The 26,227-nt window shown below is 36.9% G+C and overlaps 1 protein-coding gene across 18 annotated transcripts in view; it reads right to left on the reverse strand.

Annotated features, from left to right (window-relative positions):
• PTPRK (protein tyrosine phosphatase receptor type K) overlaps positions 1-26,227 on the reverse strand; it is a 389,377-nt gene that overhangs the window by 91,741 nt on the left and 271,409 nt on the right. For all 18 annotated transcript variants that reach the window (XM_042017411.1, XM_042017415.1, XM_042017404.1 and 15 more), the window contains exon 8: positions 5,182-5,484. In XM_042017411.1, coding sequence (XP_041873345.1) covers positions 5,182-5,484 — 303 coding nt within the window. The remainder of the gene's footprint in view (positions 1-5,181; positions 5,485-26,227) is intronic.

Below are 26,227 nucleotides of genomic sequence, written 5' to 3' on the forward strand. Positions count from 1 at the left end.
GGTCAATACCTTTAGCAGTGACATTTACGGACAACTTCGCATTGAAATTTTTATCTCTTAGTCATGGGGTTCTCTTTGCTAAGAGCAACTATTTGCCAACTTTTCCCCCATTAGGATTAGCATACCTGGTTCCCTTGACATCTATGCATGTGTCACTCAGCTATGTGAGTTATACATTTTTTGAGAGAGTTTTCCATTTCAAACAATCTTTGCAGCCCTACTTTGCTGTAATGGACATAGTTTATTAACCTTTTCTCCCAGGTGGGCTGTTTTTGCAACTTTTAAAGTGCTACCAGTAAAGATTTATGTCCATGTTTTTTCAAAGCTCCTTGAAGCATTGTTTTTTTACTTTGATCAAAGCGTATTTTCTTCTTTCCTCCATCATTTTCCTAGGGTGCCAGAACAACTGGGAAGGCAGGAAGGAAGAAGATGCTTCTCATAGCAAATGGGGTTTTTTTGTTTGTTCAGTTTGGTTTTTTGTAAAGGCAACTTACAAAACTTGCTACTATCAATCATAGAAGAATACTAAATATGAACTATTGCCATAAAATCCTCCAAGCTGGTGAAAGATATTTCCTCTACACACAGTGTCATAGTCTAACCCCAGCCAGCAACTGGGCTCCACCTAGCCAGTTGCTCACTCCTCCCTCAGCAGCTGGATGGGGGAGAAAAAATGAAGAAAATAACAAGAATAGCAATGATAAAAGAATTAGAATATATGTAACAAATTATGGGCATTGCAATTGCTCACCGCTCACAGGCTGATGCCCAGCTGTTTTCCCAGCAGTGAACCCTGGCCAAGTTTCTCCCCATTCTATAAACTGAACATGATGTTCCATGGTATGGAATGTCCCTTTGGCCTGTTTAGGTCAGTACGCCGGCTGCATCCCCTCCCAGCCTCTTGTGCCCCTCCAGCCTTCTCGCTGGCAGGACATGAGAGGCTGAAAAGCCCTCAACTTAGTATAAACACTACTTAGGAACAGCTAAAATATCAGTGTGCTATCAACATCATTATCATCCTAAATCCAAACCTCAGTGTTGTACCAGTTACTAGGAAGAAAATTAACTCTATCCCAGCTGATGTCAGGACACACATCTAGACAGTATACAAAGCATTTCACTCTTTCTCTTTTTTTTTGTCTTCTAATTATAACATTTCCTCTTCCTCTGCAGTTCCCCAGAGTGGCAAGCCTGTTGGAGTTTCTCCAGGAGCATGAGTAATGATTGCACAGCTGATGTATTAACCCTGCATCATAGCTCTCAATATCTCTGCATGGAGCTGAATGAGCCCCTGAAAGATCAGGGGACATCATTTGTGTCCAATGAGCATGTGCTTTGGCCCAGACCAAAGTTCTGGTATACTTTGAGCCCCAAAATGGATACTTCTCCTAATCCAAGTGATCCTTTTCAATTAGTTGTTTACCTACTGTTCAATGACACACTCCCTTACTGGTTATAAAATCACCATTGAACACTTTGAGCTTCACAATTTGCTTTCTCTATAGCTATTTGCTCAGGGCTAAAGTCACTACTCCTGTTAATCCACTGCCTTTTGCATCTGTTTCCAATTAAAAATTAAGGAAGCATTTATCTGCTTTAATCCCATTCATCCACTGCTTTTACAAAGGGTCCCTCTGCGTTGGCAGTGCTCTGGTCAACAGGCAGCTCCAAGAACATGTGCATGCTGATGATTCATGCTAAGTGATAAATTCACTGCTGGTTTTTGTACTTTGTCTCAAAGTGCCAAACACGGTCTTTGCCCAGCATGTATGCAGCCACAGGTTGCATGAGCCTTCCTCTACTTCCTTTATCAAATGCTTCAAACATTGTCCATCTTCTGTACAAGCCAGGAAAAGCAGAGTCCCTGTCATAGCACAGATAATGCCAAGTGCCTGTGTACTCAGAAGAGCTTTCTTCCAAACCTTAGTAGCTGTGTGGTTTCTCCCCAAAGCAAAAGATGTTGTTTCACTTTTAAAAGACTCACAAATTTCCCTGTTTTCATTGTCTTTTTGCAAAGTTTGTTTATCAGTGTCTCATTCAGGGGTTTTATTTTTACACGGAATACAACTTTCTGGAAGTACTAAAACATACTTTTAAGATTAATTCCATCTTCTGGTGCTAAACAGAAATACTGAAACTACCAAGTATTCAGATCTAGCTCTGGTCAGAAGAAAGACTGTTTTCAGACTGTCTTGATATTCCTGGGCTTTACTCTTTTGCAGATATTGATTTACAAGCTATTAAAACCTTCCTCGTTTGTCAGCCACAGCTCCAGAGATCTGAAGCACAGCTTTTGAATCTCACCTCATTCTTCTACTAATTGTTTCATGAGTTAATTCTCCTCCAGGTATCATATGCAACTCAGTTACCACTCAGCACTCTGACGGGTCCAGCCATTTCTGAAAGACCCCCAGCCCAGCTGTACAGCCTTACATAAATGTGAACCTATGTGAAAGACAACCAGAGATCCTCCCTGTCTCACAGAAGAGCTTCATAAAAGTCTAAAGTCCTCTGCTTTTAGGAAATCCTAGAAGTTCAGGAAAGTGTAAAGCTCCTGGCAGAAGGAAAGAAATGACCTGAAAGACGCAGTGAGATGAAGGGAAAGGTTAAAACAAAACAACAACTGAAGATACGAAAGGGGCAGCTTGGAAGCATGGGAAAGTATGAGGAAAAACAGAAAATGAGGGCAAGATGGTAGAGAGGAAGAGAGACAAGAAAACATGAGGTAGGCATCTCTAACTCCAACAGTCTATAAAGTTTTTGCTTGTTTAGCAGTACCTTGTGAAAAAAAGCAGCATTGTAAAGAATCCCACCCTTCAGAAAAGCTTACAAAAATTTAATTATCAGTTGTCATCTGGAGTTTTCAAAATTTCTATTTATGAAAAATATAAAACATAGGGCGGTTTCAGATAATCATAATCAGGGCTATTTCTAACTAATGTTATTTGCGAAAATGTAGGACAACACCCTATTTCTTCTACTTTCCTTCTCCAAAATGAATCACTGATAATGCCTCCATGATCTAATTAAAATCATGGTTACTCTAAAACCTGCAAAAACCATGAAGACAATGCAGCTTCATCTGACCATGTATTAAATGTAGGGCACAGAATCACATACATAATTGGACCTTTCATCTTCTTAGTCCAAGTCCTGCTTTAAGCTGCAAACGCTGCTTGGAAATAGTTTCAGATACTTGATCACTCGGACTGGAACTAAATTAGCAGTGTACACATAAGCAGTCAGCTACAGGATTTAGTTTACTGTTGCTGTGAGAGCTCAAGGAAAGACTCAGGTGTGAACCTCTCAGTATTGTACATTGTCTGCAAGCCCAGTAGTTTGTAATCATGGCAAGACATAGACTTCCAATCAATCAGTAACACAAAATTAAAATCAGATTCTAATCCCAATAGTTTCACAGAGTCAAGCCCACAGGAGGCTATTTTCAGGTCACAAGCATTATTACCACCAGCACACCTAAATATAGGTACCTTTTAAAATTTATCAGTCCCTCTGTGAAAACAACATCTGTTTCAAACAGTTTACCTTGGCAACTTTAGTTCACTGGGTGAGGCTCCTTGTACACTACACCACTTGTGACACCAAAGCCAATTCAACTCAAGTTCACTGACAGTATGCTGGTGTGCTAGCTTGAGACCAAAACCTGCCTTGTGTGCACCATCTTCCAAGAAAAATCAACAACAAAACCAGGAGACAAAGTATAAAAATGCATTTGACTCTGCTCCTGACAAGTACGGACACAGTGACCATCAGCCATCTCCACACATCTAGCAAGGCAAAGGCCATTGGAAACCATAATCTCTCTTGAAAATCCAGTTAAAAGGAAAAGAAATCCATTTTCCATGAACTTAACAATATCACTACTACTCTTTTAACCTCAAGGAAAATAGCAACCATACATATCTACAATGTAAACACAAACACAGAAGTAATTCATCATTAATTATGTTTAAAATAAATAAAAAATTAATTTGAATTCCATGAAATATTCTAATTCTGTACTTGTCAGTAAATCTTCATATGATGCATCTGTGTCTATAGTTTTCTGCAGCTCATATTCTCATATTCTACCTATGTAATAAATTGTTCTCTCTTTATTGCAACAGTAAATATATTCCTCTTCTATTTCTCATCAAATTGAAAATATATGGAAAAACAGCACTACCAGACACTAACACTGACTGTTATATAAAGCTATATTTCCCATTCATTTATTTTGCAGGCAAGTAAACACATTACTTTTTTCAATTTTACCTTTTTATTTATCTACAGTCTTATATTAGTCCAAGTATTCTCTTTTTGTTACCTATGGAAGTATCTATTTTCATTTTGCTGTTGTCAGTACTTTCACAAAATCTAAACATAAGAAAAAGAAACTGAAACTGCTTTTTGCTACAACATTTTAAATATTATTAAGGAAAAATATCGATTTTTATTTTCATATCCTTGATACTAAGATTCATAGCCCAGCCTCTGAATGGATCACCATTAACATGTCTAAATCTATTCTTTATTTTTTCACAGCTGAGGTAAATTCAACTGTCTTGTCAATGAAACTTTGCTGAAAGCATTTTAAAGAAGAATGTTCAAATATCTGAAGTTGGAAGGGACCCATAAGAATCATTGAGTCTAATTCTCAAGTTGTCAAAATAATACTTTAATTTGATTGTGGGCTTTCAAATAGTTAGCAGATACTATATTCTGTGACCTGCAACATAAATTACTGCTCAAATATATTTGCTGTAGAGGTTTTAAATCTTGAATAAAGTCTTTAACCACTGAACTCAATATTTAAATATGATTTACAGAATTAATTTTCAAATACCACACCTAATACTGTGAAGAAGTCTAACACCACCATGTGTTTCTCATCACCTGCATTAACACATTTTTTGAATGACTGGGAAGCCATCCTCCTTTTTCTGGTGAGAGAGAGAGAGAGAGAGAGATCCAGTTTGACTTGTGCTGCATGGACGGTTTTAGCTACATATGCAGGGTGACAGCTATAACACCTTCATAGCTACCATTTGGGGGCTAATTAATACATTAATAGAAAAGAACTTCCATCCTTCGGGATACATATTGTAACACACAAAGTAATTTCCTTCCACCTGCCTAGACTGGACTTGGATGTAATTTCCATAAGAGCATTTAACATACCATCTTCATCTGTCTGGATAATGGTTTCCTCGCTTTCCTTCCTCCCTTCTGGGTTGGTTAAGATCATTTTGAGGCTGACATTTGTGTAGGGAGGCAAACGATCCACAACGTGCTGAGGTGCTTTGGGGTCCATGTCCAAGCAATCTGCTTTGCTCTCATTGTGTCCACAGAAGTAGTGGTAGCATATAGTGACATTGAAAGTATGGCAACGAGTGATGTTGTAGCCCAGAGATTCCCAATCCACGGCGATGTGTCTGGCCTGTATCTCAGCAATCTTCAGTGTTTTTGGGGTTCTCATAGGTTCTAGAAAACAGAGCATAATGAAGAAAACACTGTTAACATTCTTCATCCTTGCACTGAACTGTAGCTGGTAGATGTGAATGTAAAAGTAAAGGAAGCACCTAACAAACAGGAAAATATCATCCTTTGCACAGGTACCCTGGAGGAAAAAAAGCTGCCAGTCTTTAATTTTTTTTACTTCATTCCTCTCTGTCCTCTCTTTGCAGGCTTTATTCAGTGATGGAGACTTAGCAACAGTGAGAAAAAGAATTGTTAATTATCAGTGGAGCAATTCAAAGCAATTGAGAATACAGGCAACAGATGCAAGAAGAGTGACCAAAAGGCCACCCAGCTGTCACTGCTGGCTTCCCTTCTTGATTTTCCCCTTGCCCTTTTCCTTTTTTTTTACCTGTGTAAATTAGATAATACATCATAATGCTAAAGAGTGAACATATAATACATTATGATTTATCATGCCACCAAGCAATACTGTATACTAATTATACAAATTACCTTACTAAACTAGCAGTTACAAAAATGATGCAGATATTAATTAGTGTTTATTATTTGAGTAATGAAGCTATTCATTCAAGCAAAACCCCTCAGAAACGGCACAAAAAGTGCTTTTGGATATTTCCATTGCATCCTGATTCCTTCAAATCCCTAAAACCATGATTGGACATTACTATGAGCAGGTAACCTCTGACCTGCTCCCCGAGCTCGGCTGCTCTCCACACTTGTGTTTCCACCAGCAGGGTACATGATGCTCCCCAAGTGGTCATCAGTCTTTCACTGTCTCTCTATTCATTCCTCACGCAAGGCTAACTTTTATCATTGAACTTAATTAAAATGATTACACAATGAAAATTATGACCATGACTGTATATACTAGATCTTCACTGAAAATACACCATGCTTCCTCACCAGAGAAAATAAAGCCTGTTGTTGATACAGCTTCAGCCTTGTGTCCTTTCTGGTTTAAGGTCAAAACAGTCAAGATTGTTGAAGGAAGTGAAGTATAGGATTTCTCTTTCCGAGCATAAACTTTGTAACTAGCTTATATGAGTTCCAGTGAGGCAAAAACCAGCCAAAAGCACAGATGGTATATTGAAATAAGGAAACGTGAATCAGTCTAATCTATTCAGCATGCAGTTTGCCAGACAAACTGCAAACATTTAGTTTCAAACATCAAAACAACTGAATTCTAAATATAACATAAAGGTATTCCTAGTAACAGGATGAGTGCTAAGGATTAAAAATTGCACCTATTTGTTTCCATGATCTATCCTTTCCTTTCTTCATTTTGAACAAGCACATATATTAACTTTGCCCTTAAATACTGATTTATCATATATACAGTGAAAAATACAAATTAGCAAGTTGACTTCCTGGACAGTAGCTGTCTGAACACGCTGTGTACTCTAATAATAGAGATTTGAAACTGAAAGATAGCATTGAAAAGGTCCTTGAGAGATAAGAGACTTGAAGAGAAGGAGAAAAAACAGGGCCTTATAGAGAAAACAATAGCTGGGGCATTAGCAAGTACAGAGAGGTATGAGGCAGTCATGGAAAAAAAAAAAATTGCAACATAGTAGATCTACTGAAGGAGCTGGCAAGGGTCTTCAAGGAATTAGTATTCACTTGGCTACTTCAAGCATTTGGGAAAAAACTGAACACACTCAAGTGCCATGGAGGAAGAGAACTGTTAAGACAAATACATACATACATACATACATACATATATATATATATATATATATAAATACATACAGATATGTATAATCAGCCTTTTTCTCACATGAATGACAGTGCAAAACTTACTTATATACACCCTGATTTAGAGTTTGAGGCCTAAAAGAGTAAACATATCATTCACCAAGGAAATGTGTTATAGGCTAAGTTTTCCTTCTGAAATGGAATGATTTTTCTCATTTTAATAATTTCCTCTTTGTTCCTAATCCAGTTTGTGCCTCCAACCACTCCCACTAGAGATGGAATTCAAACCTGAATTCAAAATTTTTTGGAATTAACACAACGTAACACCTGGCGTCTGACCGTGAAGTCTGAAACTATTAGTGTTTGAGGCTGACTAATCAGTAACAGAAAATCTGCACCATTTTCATCTTGCATCTCTCATGACAAGACTTAAGCTGCATTTACACTATGCTGCACAGCACTTTCAAGAGAGAAGAAAAAAAAAATAAAAGCTTTGTTAATCTTAAAGAAAAATTATTTTACAATTCTATGCAAATTTTACAAATGTGTCACAGCATCAGAGGAGATACTGAAAAGCATCCTTTATTCACCTGTCAAAAAGGAAAGAATGAAAGACAGAGTGTGATCTCACTTTCTCACAACTATTCCCTTCTTTGGCAGAAATTAAATAACTTCTGCAATATTGAGATGGTAATTAAAGTCTGCAGAGTCTCTCAACAGCTTTAGTAAACTCTGCCAACTGTCCCACTGCTCCTAAAACGATGCTTTAAAAACACAATTTCACTCTTTCTTCTGGGCAATGTTCATCTTGGGAATCTCTAGAGGTAAAGACCAATTGTTTTAAACTACCACACCACAAAGTCTCCATCTGTAACACCTCAGTAGAAAGCAATCTTCGAATAATTACTTTTCTCAGATAAAACGCTATTGAATTTTTGAGTAGGCTTCCCAAAGATCTCAACCATCTCATTAAGAACAGCTTTGATCTTGATGGGAGAAAAATTGTTCATCTCTTTTTTTTTCCATTTCCCCATCACAATTTAGGGTTTGCATTTCACTGGAACATTTCTTTAACCCTATTGGGATTTAATTTCAATTTATGAATTACCTTCTGATCTCTTGACGCTCTTTGAGTACTGCTAATCCAAATAATTCAATTCACATCTTGTCTTCCCAGTTGTTTTCCCATCTTTCCTCTCTAAGTCACATCTAGAACTTTTATCCAAAATACATGGACTTTCAAGCACATGAGTTCACACTTCTCTGTTTCATTACCCATGTCAAAGTGGCAGCCTATGACAAAGAGGGAAGAAATAAGATGCTCTCAAAATACCTGTTCAATCCTTAACCTGTCTGCTGGAGTTTCAATAATAATGTCAGAAGGCACTTAATATTTTTCAAACATTAATTTACCAATTACCCCTGTGAGACACGTAAGTGGTGTTAAATCTTTTCTGTGAAGAGAAAGAGGTACAACAAAGGTCAATGGCTTATTCAAAGCTACTAAGTGAATTACTGCCAGGGGCACAAGAACACTGAATGGTTCCCAGCTCCCAGGTCACTGGTGGCCATCAGACACCTAGCTGCAGCAATTCAGAGAGATCCTTTATAATGTACATGCCAGTGCTTCTACCCAAATTCTAACTCCAATCCTACACTCTAGTCTTTTTTTAAAAAGAGGTTTGGTAGGCTTTTCTTAAGGTTTTCTTAGAACAAGTTTGAAAAAGCATAACAGTGCCCAGACATCTACTGAATATCTGAGCACGAGGATATGGTATTTGAAAAACAACAATTTGGCTTGTTCTTTTAGAAAGATTTCTTGATTGAGAGCTTCACATTTGAATGAAACAGCTTTTTTTGTTGTTGTTTTGCATTAAATCTTGCATTTAAAATTTAAATTTTTGGGGAGAAGATATTCATAATTTATTTTTTTCAAGCCTTTTTCTCCATCGGATAAAATGCTGGAGGGAGTCCTTTGTGGTGACAGCAGAAAGTATGCAGGACTTCTGTTGTTGCAGGAAATTCAATATCCTGTGACTGCGTCAAGCTCTTAGACATGAACATCCTGACTGGCAGAGTTAGATCTTCAAACAGGAACCCAGCAACAAGGCATATGGAGGATTTGGTGGTGGTGGTGGCAGGGTTGACCTTTAGATTCTTGTGAACATCACTAATGATGACAGGCTCCCTTCTGCCAGACCTTGCCTGCCCATGGGCTGCTGCTATGACCTCCACCCCACTTCCACTTCTATTTATGGCCAGCCTCTCTCTCTGCCCTTTGCTTCTAATACCTGGCAATACCCATCTCTGTTATCTCCCTCCTCCTCGCCTCTGCTTTCTGTCTTGGCCTTGGCACACAAATACTACCAAGTGCTTGCTGACTCAGATCTATTGTCCAATCTGACTGTTTTTAGCCTCGTTGAACCAATTAAAAACAGAAGCATTGGGAGAATATCAAAAGAACAGAAAAACCAGAATAATAAGAGATCTCTACATTTGTACAGATTACTAAATCCTCAATCCTTATCCAGAAACCATGTAAAATACATGCATGTGCCACTCAATCACAACAATTTCTGGATCAAGAAGATTTAACCCAACCTTATGGGGTAAAATAAAGAACATTTTAGTAATTCTCCAAAGGTTAACAACTGAGGGATATATGGCAAAAGAGACAGAACCTGTTGACCCCATACAACCTCTCAACTGCAGGATGATTTAATAAGACACTCCAGATAACAGATAAAATGAAATTCAATTTCTTTGTGCTTTATAAGCAACATGTGATATGACAGGTCAATATCAAGCCTCTTTGTAGAGATTATCTTCACTTACACAGAGATGGGAGTGAAAACAAAAGCCTTCACAGCTGCCAAAGAAGCAAGGTGAGAGCACGCATTTCCTCAGAACCTATTTTTAATGATAATACTTATTAGCCTGCTGTCAATCAGAGAGAAGCAGATGTCCCAAAAGCTGTGAAAAAAACCCCATACAATGAGGCTAGCAAAGTGTGACATGTGCTGTGCTTTTGCTGCCTTTCCTCAGAAATCCTAAATATTGACTGCAAGACAGTTTAATTTCCATGTACCTGGCAGAGGTGGGAGAATTAGATCTTCTGACAAGAAACTAGAATGCACATTTGTTCACATGAAATGAAAAACAGACAAATTTTAAAGCACAAGCATTTCAGATAAAGATAGTGCTTCTCAAAAACCAGCATATCCTGTCTACACACTGTCTATGCATTCACTTCTTTAATTTGGGTTGCTGTTTGGATCCTTCCTCCCCCTTGAACTCTTTCTAGTCTGTCATTATACGGAGGAGCTGACTTCCAATTTCTGCTTTAACTACATTGACTGAAATTCATATCAAGTTTAAGAGTAACCCAGGTAGCCTTCATTGGTGACACAGGAGGTGAAAACAAACTGGACTTGGAAGGCGTGATAATGCACAAATTTGTGTACTTGAGGGAACTGCAGAGAGATGTGGGGCTTATGTTAAATATAAACTCTCACATAGAAAAGCAAATGTATGACCATTATTTAAAAAGTACAGGTAATAACCCCATAACTTAAAGCACAGTGTTTCTCAAAGAGGCTCCTTTGATTGTCTTGCATTTTAAAACAAAAACTACATAGAAAAAAATAAGTCTTTCTATTTCTGTTAATATTCTCAGTCTGAACAGCCACTGGAATTTCACAGACTTTTCTTTTACAAGAGCATGAATCTCCTTGTCCTGTGTCTTCTCCTGACCTTTCCAGGGTAACTCCTTGCTTGGCATGTGGGAAATAAAGGAGGATTATTCTAAGATGTCACTGTGGTTGTTGCTGCTTTCTTGGTTCATGCGAGGTCCTACAAAAACAAAATGTTCCCAAAAGTTACAGTCCTGTTGCTATAAAGAACTCTTCTGAAAGACCCCTGATAAAGAAGCTGGAAGAAAGGTAAGAGTGAAGAAAGTCAAAGGAAGCACAGCCCAAAGCTGTCAGAAGTGCAGTAAGAAAACTGCAAAGGTTTCTTAGTTGCTTATTTCAGCTGCATTACTCTCAGTTATTTTGCTATTAGTGAATAATGAATCAAGCATAAAGGTTTTTTATATAGATACTAAGTTCCTCAGATCATGAACTTAGTTAGGACTGCTGAATACAGAAGTGTATGACTCATTAAAAAGGACCAAGCTAGAGTTAAACTTTTCAAGAGACAGCCACAGTCTAAGACCTATACACATCAACTGTGATTACTTCTGTACTTTTGGGGGTGACATGCTATTGTCAAAGGAGCAAACTGTAATTAAGTCATGTTATGAACAAAGCTAACAAAAATCCCTGGATAAGGTGAGCTGTATTAGTATATCCATGATGAAGCTCCTGTGTTCCAAGGATTATTAACCTACAAATCCAAAAGAATTTAGTTCAGATTAATTCCCAATAACTCCATTATTTAACAATATGATGATATTACAGGAAGATCCTTCAGACATCCCAAAAATGCCATGCATTTCAGTCTGTCTTTATGACCAGCCTGTCTTTATGACAGAATAATTCTTGCCAATTCTATTCAAGTTTCTTGTCTGTAACTGGTAGATTTTTTACCATTTCCAAGTAGAGTTAAAGACAGCTTTAAAGTAAAGGCATTAATCAATTATCAGCATCGGCCCCAATTCTTTAACAGCTACATAGTGATAGCTCATGAACTACTTATCTTCAGTCAGGGACTCTCTTCTACCTACTAAATGTGTATTCCAAGCCAAAAGCACACCACATTACATTACCAACTGGATCGATATGTCCTTCTCATATGTTATTGGAATAAAATATTACTCCACTGTTGGAGTACCTGAACTCCCTCATTCTCAGAATCCACAGAAACCGTGACACCTGCCATGTAGGTAAATGCAAACTGGAAAGTCTAATTGAGGTACTTGGTGGTAGGGTTTTTGTTTGGTTGGGTTGGTTTTGTTTGTTTGTTTTGGAGTTTTTGTTTTTAGTGTTGGTTTGATTTATTTTTAATCTTGTTTCATGTCAGCAGTTAAGAGGCCTGATTTTAGGCGGCCACATTTGAAAACTCAAGCCTTCAACCTTTTTAAACCTAGAAGCATTGAGAAATAGTGAAGACCAAAGGAACAAAAGCTAAATGAAGTTGACAGAAGTAGTGCAATTTGAAGTCTTCTCTGCAGTCTGACAAGAAAGAAAATATTAACAGGTACATATTCCCACAATAAAAATCATAGGGATTGCTGTGCACCTCCCTTCTCAAATGTGTGGCACATACAGAATACAAAACAAATATGGATGCAAACAAAAAGAATGAACTTCTTATGCATTAGTATATCCATCTGTTTGCCATGTGAAATATGAACCCAGAATAAATGAAACTATGGTATTTATACTCTGTTAACACTACCGATTTATTTTGGTGCAAACAAAGGCTATAATGCTATGCATGAAAATCTATGAGTTTTTCTCTTTTCACTTCATCTAGTGACTGATTTATTAGACCAGCTTACAAATTTCTTATTGACCACATACCTCAGGGAGCTGAAAAAAGCATTTGAATTATTACATAGATAATCAGCTCTACTACACTAGTTCCAGTAGCAACGAGGGGATATTCAATATATCTTAGGACGTATTTTTTGGATGCAAAATACAGCTCTCCCTGCATCCTAGGTGTAGTGAACAGATAACTATAACTGCACCGCCGACAATTATTTGCCCATTTTGTCTTGACAGTACGTTTATTCTGTTGCCTCCAACATGATTAACAGTTTATGCATCCGTAGCATGTAATCAATAGCTGCAAACTCTTGTATTAGCTTGAGAGATTAGACATCCCTTGATAATAAATTCTATTGATTTCTCCAGTTTAGCTTAGCTGCAAAAATCCACTTTTTTTTTCTTTTTAAATCTGAGTTTAAATCAAAAGGAACTATATGATCTAGCAAAGGAGGGGAAAAGCTGGCATGACCTCTTTAATCTCATTCCTCCAAATGAACAAAACCTATCTAGTGGTGTAAAATACAAATCAGCATGTCAACAAGCATCCGACTGCAAGAGTAAACACAGGGGAAGCCTGACATTACAAAATGCCTAAGAAGCCTGTTCAAGACTACAGTTGTGCAGTTTAATTCTGTAAAGTCATTTACAAAACTATTAGGGATAGGAAAAAAAGTGAACCTTTGACTTTAAATATTAGTGGCCTGGTTATGTTAAAGCACAATGGAAGATATCATCTAAAACAATGACAATTATAAAGAATATGTAGTGTGCATTTACACACACATGTATACACTTTTTACCCACCTTAACAGTGAACCTAACTATTCAATGCTATGAAGAAAGCATTTACAAACATTTATTTGAACATAAATCACCATTATTGCTTAGGTGATATATTGTTCATTTCTCTCTAATACACATTCATAAACATGTTTTTATGGTTTTGTTTACAAACTATATATTTGGGAGCTGAGGATGTAATGATTATTAAGCAAAATGACTAAGTTGGAGTAGTGTGAATAAGCTAAACAAGAATTTTCTATGGGTATCGTTAATGCTTCAGTTCCTTTCTCATGTATATAAAACTTTCAGTCCTGCAAGTTAGGAAGCATAAATATCATCACATGAAATAAATGAAAAAATGTAGAATGCAGTCTATAATAAATAAATCGTAAGCACAATACAAAGTGCAGACTAAATGCAGATGTAGACTGTGAAAAAAGGCCACGTTCACTTCTGATAACTAAGAATTGAAAATTGCAGGCAGTACTTTTGATATCCACTTAAAACCTGTACATACATGTATGTGTGTGCATGTACACTGATAGACCTGTGAAGATATGTTCACTTCCCCACATGCAGATAAAACATCCATCAAAATTCATCCTGTCTGTCGCCACACACCTACTGAAATTGTCTCAATAAGATTTTCTTCTGTTTCCCTTTTGCTCCATTTGGCTCCTGCTGCCCCTGGGGCCTCAGTTGAAACCACCCACCCTCCATCCCACTGCCTGCAACACACAAAGCCTTGAATTTCTGCCTTGGTCACAGCCTACGAACTAACACATCCAATGTTGTGTTTGTATGGCAAAACCCAATAACAACTGTGTGTTGCACCTTATTCTAGCCCCTTTCACAAAATAAATAACACAAAACTACATATCACACAATATATATGTTGCATAGCGACAGATATCTTTATATAATGCATATGATAAACCTTGGATGAAACACAGATTCATTAAGTGGTTTAAAACCAGAAGTGACACTGTATCATGCAATGCCTCTGCTGTATGTATTTTGTCCCATCAGTGAAACAATCCAGGTAATTTATTTTCAAACGTTGAATGACCAAACCTGTAGCTGTACAGAAGAGTTTTCTCTAAGCAGTTGGAAATTTATTTAACAAATTGTCTTAATTTTCTTCATTGGTTCATACAAATTTAAGAACACAAACTGATAGTACAAGCAAGCTCGTTTTCTTCAGGCAAAAGAAATACAGAAGCAAAGAATTCCTCTAACATTAAAATCTTGAATAAGATCAGAAACCATTTTCAATGGTACGTAGAATTCTTAAAATGCTGGTAAGCAGACAAGGGGAAAATGATATTCTAAGGTGGATAATTGTTAACTATGAAATTTTACCATTTTTGAATTTCAATGAAATTTTCTTACTTAAGTCACACAGTCACCTGCCAAAGTTTGACTAAACATGAATAAGAAAACTCCTCAATCCATTCGTCAATCACCACTGCCAAGTGATTATCACAATCTAATACTTGTACCTGCATGAATAATCTTCTTAACACCTTAATTTGATATTTCTTTACAGACATTTTAAACAACTTTCTGTGCATTTTAGGTATTCCAATTTCAATTCAACTGTTCCTTGATGTGATGCACCTGTGAGAAAAAATTGCATTCTTGTGTCAGCAGGCAAAGCACTGTCTATGAATTGTTAATGGAATGATCATGAAATTTTCTTTAGAATGTACAGCCCTAAATTGATAATTTCCAGAGAGGAACTTTTTCTTTTTCTGAAAAGTTCTTCAAAACTTTGTTTTCAAAAAGAAAAGGATGATATGGAATATTTGTTTTTGATATTGATTTGCTGTCTGGACAAAACTGATATGGTATCAACTCTCTTTCCTAATACCATGTGGCTGCAAAATTTGCAAGGCTATTTTAGGAAATCGGACCTAATCCTGCAAAACTTTTGTTCCTGGAGCTCCCTCAGCATAAGCAGGGCTCTGCAGAAGTGAGCTCCCAAGCTCCTCTTAGCCACTGTGAAAGAAGGTCCTTGCAAAAAGAACACAAAAGCAACAAAAAAGCCTTGTTGAGAGGCACTAGCAAGCTGGGAAAGTGTTTTCTAAAATAGGCCATGAAATTCAAATAATACTTTTCCATTTAGCTGCATAAAATACTCTCAAGAAATTGCCCTGCTGCTTCACTTTCAGCCATCTAGTGTTCTGCCAAGCTATTCTTTCCTGTCTAAGCAGAAACTTGAAAAACATAAAATAATTCACCTACAGTAAAAGAAGGTAATGTATTTTAGAAACAATTTTCTCTTCGCAAACTTGGTCTGAACTCTTCTGGTTTATTCCATGATCCCAGAGACATAAAAATGTTCATGAAAAATGATCCTAGAGTGTTTTCTGTCGACAGTAAAACTGGATGAGTGACAACAGGAAAAGGTGGCAAATCCAGCAAACGAAAAACAATCCTAGATGCTGTGGATAATAACTTATCCTCCTTTCAAAATCAGTTGTTTTTATAAAAATTTATTAATTAATGAGCAAACAATTTTACTTTATAAAGAACTGATGGTGCTTCTAAATGCAAAGCAAACAAACCTACTTTTCACTCACATGCAAATGTAAAGTATAAGCTCTTTGCTTGCAGGAATCATCAACTTTTATTATGTGCTTTCTTGTTCTAGATACCCATCTAGAGAGCTATCTAGTTCAAGCTGTCAATCATATTCAATAATTTTACCACATTGTGACTTTCAAAAAGATATTGTGCTAGAACAGTTGTCTTGGCTTCGCTGTTAGCGCAAAGCAAGTGCCAATGTGCTACCCCGACCAGCTCTGCTGCAGCAGTCACCCAAGAGAGTGTCAATCACGCCTGCTGAGTAAGTGGAGCATTAAATTATTTTTTTATGCCTGTGTTGTACATGCTGAATCACTGTCATCATACCCTCACAACAGAATGCAAAGAAGGAAAAGCAGCCAATTAGTCAAGTCAAGGCCACACAGGCGGATGCGGTATTAATTTGGAAGTGCAGGCTAATTGCTGGACACCAGCATTATGTCACTTAAATCAGATTTATTGCTGAGTCTAATAAATGTTTAAAAATAAATAGAAGAACAATCCCTTTGTCCCACCTTATTACTGAAAGACTTAAAAATTCTCCTGGGTGTCTGCAGACTTTTTTTTTTTTTGGCACCCCATCTTGCTGCTAACCTTTTGGAGATCAACATAAAGAGCACACATCCAGTCTACTACCATCCCCTCTTGTCACCAGAATCAAGCCACTAGCTCATAGCCTTAATCAACAATCATGATAAGTTGCAGAATTAAGAATCTACAGTAGAATGCCTAAAAATATAAAATTCTTCAGAATTGTTTTGAAGGCTTTTATATACTAGCAGTGGAGTTTTCTTTTTAATTTACATTCCAAATCTATCTAATTATTGACAGCTTCTGCACTACTTTTTGAGCTAATTTTATTCGTACCCGTATCCATTAATACCAGCTTGTAATGCCAGCCTTATTCTCCAGCTGGCCATATTCTCCATAACCACCTTCTCCCCCTCTCCTTGATTTGAACCTTGAAGTTATGGCAGCTCTTGCCTTCCAAATTTCACTTGCTACTTTAATATTTACACAAAATTACAGTATTACTATTAACTTGAGCTGTAACAAGGCCGTGTGCTGACAGTCAAAAAAACCAACCACCAAAAATCCCCCAAGCACATTTGCTTTTCCCAGCAACTCTTCACTTGTTGCTTTTGACTTGGCTATCTGGAAGGCAGATTAAATTACAGCATCATAGAAAATTCAGCATGGGGGGGACCTCTGAAGGTCATATAACACCATCGCCTCCTCAAAGCAATTGTATCAGATTGCTCAGGAACTTGTCCAGTCTATTTCTGGATATTTCCAACAACATAAATTCTACACCTCTCAGGACAATAGTCATGGCAGATACATAGGAGATATAAATGTGACTTCAAGGCTTGATCTGATTTCCAAATATATGGTGAAAAGCAGAGAATTCCCTAAGAAAGAACAAGATTTTTTTTTTTTGTCTTGCTTCACAGCATCTGGCACTGATCTCTGTTAGATGGCAAGGCTCTTCACTCAAATTTCACCAAGCTTCGCTTTGTTTGACATGCAACTTTGCAGTTCACAGATACCAGAAGCATTTTTTCCTATTAAAAATACTATTTTTAACTGAAGTATTTAAGACAAATGTGCAAAATAAAGTTGAACGGAAGAATTCAGGTCTCGTCTTTGCAAACCATGTGAATGTGGCACTTTGGGCTGTGGTTTTTATGGTAGACTTTTATGGTAGACAGTGTTAGGTTTATGGTTGGACTCAAGGATCTTAAAGCTCTTTTTCAACCTAAATGATTCTATGATTTTATACTAGAGAACAAGACTGAGAAATTCACTGTACTTTAATCTGCATATTTTACACCACTATTTAAAGATACTTGGCAAGGGGCAGACATCTAAACAAAATGGGTTGGGGTTGTCCTGTTTAATAAACCTTAGGTTGTCATACATATCTACTAGAAATTTGTTGATGAGTGTTTTGTTTCATTTGTTTAGAGGGTTTGGGTCAGATTTTACTTCTATTGAACATTATAATAAAACCCAAGATCAGAAGTCAATCATCATAAGTGTGCAGTGATGCATCTAAGTACATTGCCTTTACTTCTTAATGAAATTAGCAAAGAGAAAAGGCCAATAGTTATATGAATGTACATGGCATAGAGGCCCATTTTAACACCTAGAAAAAAATCAGGTATGTCGGAGTCATGGAAGAAACTGGCTAGCTAATATAGTTTTGCAAGCTGTGCTGACTGCAATCACCAGTATGATTAATGAAATTTATGCCTTCAGTCTTTTCTCACTACTACCATGGTAGTGCAGTGCTTTTTCAACATTACAACAAAGTGACTAATCTGTATTAGTTGGTTTTGAGCAAAGGCTTTATACAGAGACTGAAGAGAGAAACAGAATATATGATTTTCACAGCTAAGCATCTAAATCAAGCCATTTACTGGGAGGGTGAACTAGTTTATTTAATAGTGAAATCTATCTGCCATGGGGTATTTTTGCCATGGCTGCAAGACTGGCTTATCCAAGTGACACATAGTCTGCAGGAAAGGAGGCCATATACTCTGAAAAGAGGGAATTTCAAGTGCAAATTCTGAATGGTTTCAGAGGAAAAAGTCACCACAGCCATAGGAATTTCCTAGCAAAGAATGTAATCCATGCTCTACTTGAAGCTTGGCTCCTCAGGAATGCATCCCTCAAGAAACGGTTCAAGTAGGCATTCAACCCAAAGGACAACAGACTGCTTGTCTTCTTTTGGACACAAACACTACTGCCTAATTAAGCAGTGTGTATAAAATGAAGTTTCCTTCAGTTGCTGGGGAGTTTGGCAAGTGTGGTTTTTTTCAAGCTGCTCTCCATTTAAATTCAGATATTTTGTTTCTTGACACAAAGATTCTCAAGGAAATTTATTTGAAATGTCTGGTTGATTTCTTTGTTGTTGCTGGCTCTGAAACCTCATTCTTGCTCAGCTGTTTTGATCAGGCCATGACTGAGTAGCTTGCTAGGAAAACTGCTATCTGTCTTAGAAAAGATCTACAATACTCTGAGTTGGTTTTAATTGTTTTTAGCATGATTAATAGATCCTACCTAAATATAAAATATTGGAAGAGGAAGTTATGTATAGATTCATAAGAAATTAATTTAAATTATATAGTCCACAAAAAAAACCAGCTTTGTCGTTAATAGAACTGGTTGGAAAAAAAGTTTTATGCAACCTACTGTTTTACAAGCCTCATTATAATAATCAGCATTTGGCATTTGAGTAGGACATTTAATAAAGCCAAAAGATACCAGATTATATTGACAGCAAAATGATACTGACTCTTTGCAAAAGTAAGTAAAGCTGTAAAATTTTTGTTATCCTCATTTCCGTCTGAGTATGAAAATCTAACAACTTTCATTTCCTTACCTTCCTTGAAAAAAGACAAGGGGATCAGAAACCACTTTAATGATACTGTTATGAAGTAAAAACAAATGATGGAGCTGTAGCTATGATTACAATTATGACTCTGCTTTGGCATCACACGACTGATAATATCCCAGCCTTACGTGGCTCGTGTTACTGCTTGAGTTCAATTTCCTTCAGCTAATGTATTTGGGTTCCATAATATGCCTCTTTGGTGAAACCAATAACTGAATCCTGTGGTAGTTCCTCAGGGAGTTATAATTTATGGCAATTGTCTGTTCCCACCACTTTTCTCAGTAATTTGTTCCAATGATTAATAGCTCCACTGTTAAAGACAAATAATTGTGCCTTACTTCTAATTTAAATGAGCCTGATCTCAGCATGCAGCCATTTGAGGTTCTTACATTTTACCTCCTCTAGAGGAAAGAGGTCTTTTGTACCCGTAGTATTATTCCCCATACAAATACTGTATAATTACCTCCTTCTCTCTGATAGACATATGTGATTGAGATATTTAAGTCACCTTTTTCAATACAACATCTTAAGCCCTGACTCTCTTTGTGGTCCTTTTCTCCATTCCTCCCAAATCTGCATTTGTGTGTTGAAAGCATGGACACTAGATGTGCATTCAGTTATCAATACTGGTCATACTCAGAAAATCACATCTTTCCTCCTAGCTCTGACCCTGCTTTTTTGTCATTTTGTCACCACTACACAAAGAACTTTTGGTGACTGCTGGGCTCCATCCCCCAAAACTCTTTTTGTGTTTCTGTACTACTTCTTCCAAATGCATGTATTTATTTACATTCCTGTGTAGACAGTAAACTATGCTATCTATTCTGTCTCTAAACTATCAGAGGAGGCAAAAAGGTAAAAATGAAGCTTCAAATGCAAATCTCAAAGCAAGTACAAAATTCTACAAGTATAACATCATAAATTTATAGTGAGCTATCTTGCCTTTGCAGATTCTCTCTTCACAGCTCAAAATTTTGATTGGATTTTGGAATCCAAAGATGCAAGAAAATTAGAGATAAATACAACTTTATCTGCAAACATATTTACTAATTCACTTTCCTCATCACTCAAAATAAAGACTATGTATACACACATTAGTCTGAATTAAAATATGACAATTATTTCATATTATCAGCTGCAGAGAAAAAGAAAACAGAACCAGAAAAGAATGCCAATACAGGGAGAAAGAGGGTTATGCCTTCTCCCTGTATAAACACCTCAAGAAATGCAGTCATGCTTGACTGCAAAATACAATGATACAATTTTTTCTTAAAGACCAGTGCCTTGCTGAAAGTCACTGAAGATTCCCCAAGGAGAACTTGAATTAGAGTCAGAGGCCAAACATAAAGACACCTCTCTGAAACCTAATCCTCTTGCCCATTTAAAATGCTCCTGCAGCTTCTGGTCAGAAAAACACACCACTGGGGTTGCACTGTCAGTTTTACTTGTTTTTCTTTAGTGTTTTCAACAAATAATTCAAATACCTGAACAAGTATCAACACAACTAAAATAAAAGCAGATAACCTTCTCCTTCTGCCACTCAATGTCAGATTGTTCCTCCCCTTCCGAAATACTATCTTCTGGCATTAGCAACATAAGGATGTATAAAAAACACGTAGGCATTCGAAATTTTAGTGTTACTTCTGTCAATTTATATGAAAGTTGATTGCTGTTCCACTGTTTTTCAAGATGTTCCTGTACAGACACAGATTTAGGTACAAGAATGATGCCTGTGTCTTTTCAGTCTTAGGATGAGCCTGAAAGCATAGCACATTTGTTGACACTGGTACCCCTTCAAAAAGGCAAAGTTGTTCATAAATTAGCTACAAAGAAAAATTTAAGCAGTAAGTGATAAGAGCAAAGCAAGCATTTGTATGTTATCTGGATAAAATAAAAAAAAATTTCTTCATTCAGGAAACTTTTTTACTAGAGTTTTTGTCTGTCACAGAACAAGAACTCCTCAAGGTCTCTCTTGACAGATCTGACAGCTCACCAAGGTCTCCAGCAGGCTTTACGAACTGACATCTCTTTGCTTTCTCCATAGACACTCCTCTTCCCCCATCCCACCTGGCTCCCTTAGACCTTTAAACTCCAAACCACTCTATTTGAAAGCCTCAGGTGTGTTGGATACTCCTGCCACAGCTTGGAAAAATATTTTCCTGCTCTTTGTTTGATCTAACAATGTCATCGGCAACTCCAAATTCAGATACAGCAACATCAGATACTTGATTCCAGCACCCAGGAAAAAACACAAGATATTTTGCATTTTATTACTGGCAAACAAGAGATCCAAAACTAGGGCACTCATTCTGAACATAAGAGTGTCACAAAATGTGTTTATAGTCTTCAAATCAGAAAAGCATTTTAAAAGTCCGGATTAACCTTCTCTACACCAGTGCCAGAACCTGTACTACCTGCTGTTTTTCCTGGGCTTTGACCTAAATGGGGCATCTCTGAAGAGCTCAGGTTTTGTATGGACAAAACCAGATGGGATGCAACACCACCAAAGTTACAACTGGGCTGCCAGCTTCCCATTTCCCTCTCCCACCTCTCTTCCACATCATATCAAGTCACACTAACAGAGAGGAAACATCTTAGGTTCAGACAAACTTAGGCCTATGCTGTGTGAAGGAGGGGATTACCTTCTCATCCATTTTTCTTCTGTCTTGCAGTTGAATACTATAAATCAATAAACAAGCTGTTAAATTGATTTTTTTTTTGGTCAAGACATTAGTGAATTAACTAAGCCTTAAATAAAACAGAATTCTAGCAGAGGAAATTTCACATCTGTATTGAATTAACACAGTCAAAAAAGTCCCTGAATTTTCACCCTCTTCCACTTTACTCTAGGAGATGGAGTCCAGGAAAATCAATACAACATCTGTAATAACAGCACACTAAAAACTTTCCAAACACCTCAGGGAAAATCCTTTAAGTTATGGTTATGGCTATTCATAACACAGCAAACACATATTTTAAACTATTCCTTGTACTTTATTCCCCCCACCCCAACATTAGAACTTCATTAGCTGATATACTGATAAACAACTAACCTTTAAAGCGGCTTTTATAATTCTTGTGTAAATAATCAGTATATCCAACACTTATTACCACATTTATTAATTATCACATTTCAGATTTAGCTGAGGTATGTATTTCCATCTGTATCTTTCATCTATTGAATAGATGTGTCTCCTGTCAAAATTATCAAATGTCCTGGAAAGCCTCCTCCAGCACACTTTGTATGTCACTGGTAACATCCCCCCCTGTTTTGTGTACAAATATTACGCAGTTTTCTTCCTTCTCAGCTGTGCTATACACAGGGTAACTCAGCAAATAAGGAACATATCAGAATTACTTCCCACCCCCCCGCCGCAATCACACAGAACTAAATAATGCCTTGTAAAATAGTGTAAAAGCAATTATCGATTTTTTCAAAAATGCAAGCAAGGTTAGAGGTGTTCTAAAATCAACAATGCACAGCATAGACATAGCAATCCATATTAAATAATTTTTACAGAAAATTAATTATTTCTTTGCAATAGTGCCAGAATTAATAAATCACTGTTAAAACCCTGATATAGCATTTCAAAACTGATTATGTTTTGCTAGGCAACTCTGTCTTTCCATACCAGCCCAGTAAACCCAAACGAGTAAAACAGTGAATGCTATTTTCAATTGCAAGGAATCCCTACCTGATTTTTTTTTTTTAAATAATTGAAAACTACAGTCCATATGTGAAAAATGCTCCAATTCAGGATACACAGAATTCAAAATTAGCTTTCTAACCCTTAAAATGGGTTCATTAAACTGACTCAATATTCAAACTAGGGGAAACTACTGTCACTTAGCACTGAAATACACAACAATCCAAGTGGTTTAAACTAAGATTTAAGTGGTTAGCTCTCCTATGTACCTACTGCATACTGAACCACCTGCCCTTTCAGTTTATCACTTGTGATAAAAAATGAATAAATTAAAAAAAATCCAAATATTTAATTTCATACCCTCCTAACAGAAAACAGATTAAAAAAGAGGAAAAGGGTGGGTGTCTTTTCCTGGACTTTGGAATACATCTAATATATTTTGTTTTAAATTAATCTCTTCAGTCTTTTCTTCTATTTAACATTGCCTTATACTTTCAAGATTTGCAGTACATAACACGCAATTCCTTCCTTTTTCTCAAACATATGGGACTGCTACCACAGCATCATGCTATTTTCACATATATGACATTTCTGTAAGAAAACAGCAAAATCTCAACAATCCTGTTTGCCTCTAATGCACAACTGGTAAGCCAAGCAGCATTTGTCAAAACTGCTCCAAGAAGATCTAATTCTCTATTCTCAGGACAGACATTCAGTTTTCAAAGTATGTCACATTATAAAACCATCTCAGCCTAGAACTTCTTTTTGCTGAAATGGTACATTTCCATACTCTTCCATCAGAATAAAAATTGAAAAAAAATTTTGAAGGTTATAAAAGAAAGAAATTATGATATAATCAAGTCATACTTGCAGAGACTTCCAAACTGTCAGATATACATAATCAGAGATGGAGGAGATGAAACATCTGCTGTGGCAATAGAGGGACTCAAAATGATTGAGTGAGCAAGAGAAAAGTGAAAAAAAAATTAAACCCCTTGCATTCCTTTCGCATAGCATTTGTTTTGCATTTGATATTTACTTCCCAGCCACTCCATTCAACTATTATTAAATAAAAGCCTTCACATTTGATATGCCATGAAGCTGCTACAATTATTCTCTGATAATCTTGACAGCTACCATTGACCTTTTGCCATTTGCTGCTATTTTGAATAACAAGAATAATGTGTGCGACATTTTTACTACAGGAAAACTTACAAAAGAGATAAACATTTTAATGATGAGGAATATTTCTTTGTGCTTCAGGTCTCAGTGTTTGAGAACCTATCAAGAAGGGCATGACCCATGCCATGCCTAGCACAGGCTGTGGAGCCCATTGCTGAAGCGCTGCACTCCACCCAGGCCCTCCCAACTCTTCCAAGCATCATAACAGGCTTTGATGCAGCTCAAAGGTGTATAACCTGTGCTTCAGCAGTCAGCCAGCAGTGCTTACAAACATTAATGTTTTCTATTCTCTTTAAGTTTGTATCTGAGAGAAGTCTCTAGACTCATTTCTTTCTGCTCCCTCTCCCCTAACATACGTCTGAAGAGGACAATTGCTGTGTTCCCTGACAAACACAGCTGAAAACCATGACCAGAATCAGTGCAGGAACCACCATTGTGTATAAATACGACTCTCAATATGGACATATTTAGTGGAATCTAGTGTTTAAGCTGCCTAAATTGTTTAATAAATAGCAATCCTTGATGCCAAACAGGAGTAAACTAGACTACCTACTGAACAGCCTTAATCAAAATAATGCAATGCTGAAATAATAATAGTGAAACAAGTCTAATGTTTTGATAGCTCTAGGTAACAATTATGAAGAAAGGTGAAAACTAAATATCAGCCTTTGCTCTTGATTGTATACCTTATCTCCTGCATCTATGGAAATGGTAATGGAAATTTTATTAATTTTATCTATTTATCTATTTATCTACCAATGAAAATTATTTAATTTTCCATCAATTCTTTTAGCTCTTTTTGTTTAAATCAAGTGCCAAATGTAAGGCATAAAACAAGGAACCTTCAAAATTACAATGTCTGTATTTTATGTATGCAAGTTATCATCTTTGGCAACCTTACTGTGTAAGACTTACAGCGAATAATCCCTTTTGGGTTCTATTAAAAAAAAACAGTTACAAAATGAGAATAAACTTACCACCTACTTATTCAATTTTGCTCTTCTGGCCACAGGTTATCACAATCTTTACTAAAATCTAATCCAAATGACATGCAATTCATAAGGGGAAGAAAAAGTAATTTGGAAAGAAAAACCAACCAAGGAGTTATTCCAGCAGATGTCTTTTCCTCCCTGAATGCATATTTGGACTTTGCATTTCTCAAGCATCAAACTGAATTTAAACCCATTGTATTGCTCAGTGACTTTTTTCACAAATCAGATTATGTAACAGCTGCTTGCCTCTTTCCTTCCACTTTCTTAGGTTTGGTATCAGACTTAGGAGCTGAATTTAGCTTTCCAACATCACGTGCAAAAGGAGAGCCATTAACCTCCTTGTGAGTTCGTAACCACAAGTCACTTTGCTGAGTACCTTCAGTGTTTAGAGACACCTTATTTCGTGATAAAGGACAGTTAACACCTGTAAGGCAATTATATCTACCAAATGTTGTTGGCCTGAAATATGAATATGTAATTGTTCCTGCCATCTGTTAATTATACTAGCTGAATCACTTATTTAATCATATACATTTACTTGACATCTACAAACTTTTTAATAGCTTTCACAAATGCTAACCTGGCTCTCAGGCAGAACTAAGGCACCATTTATGTGTCCCACAAGGAAATGACACCATTATACAAAAGACCAGATTTTGCAGCAGCTCAGCAAGATGAGAAGGCATTAGTGCCAGGCATCTCCCCAGCCTGTTCATGCTGGCTAATAGCCTCAGGGACCAAGGGGGGATATTACTACTTGAGGCAGGCTCATTGTTTGCCAGCAACAAGAATGACTGGATTGAAGACCGAGGGGAGAGGGGAGGAAGATGGTGGGTCAGGATGTGGAGGGAGTGACAGTACAACCTGATTTACTAAGAAAGCTGCGCAAATGTTCCTCAGGTTAATGAATGCTGCTTCTGAACGTCTAAAGACAAGGAATCCATGCTACCACACCACAGCTTT

This window comes from Corvus kubaryi, unplaced genomic scaffold, assembly GCF_017639235.1.
Source record: "Corvus kubaryi isolate FWS band 111438036 unplaced genomic scaffold, C.kubaryi_AGA036_p1.0 split3-73, whole genome shotgun sequence".
Classification (NCBI taxonomy): domain Eukaryota; kingdom Metazoa; phylum Chordata; class Aves; order Passeriformes; family Corvidae; genus Corvus; species Corvus kubaryi.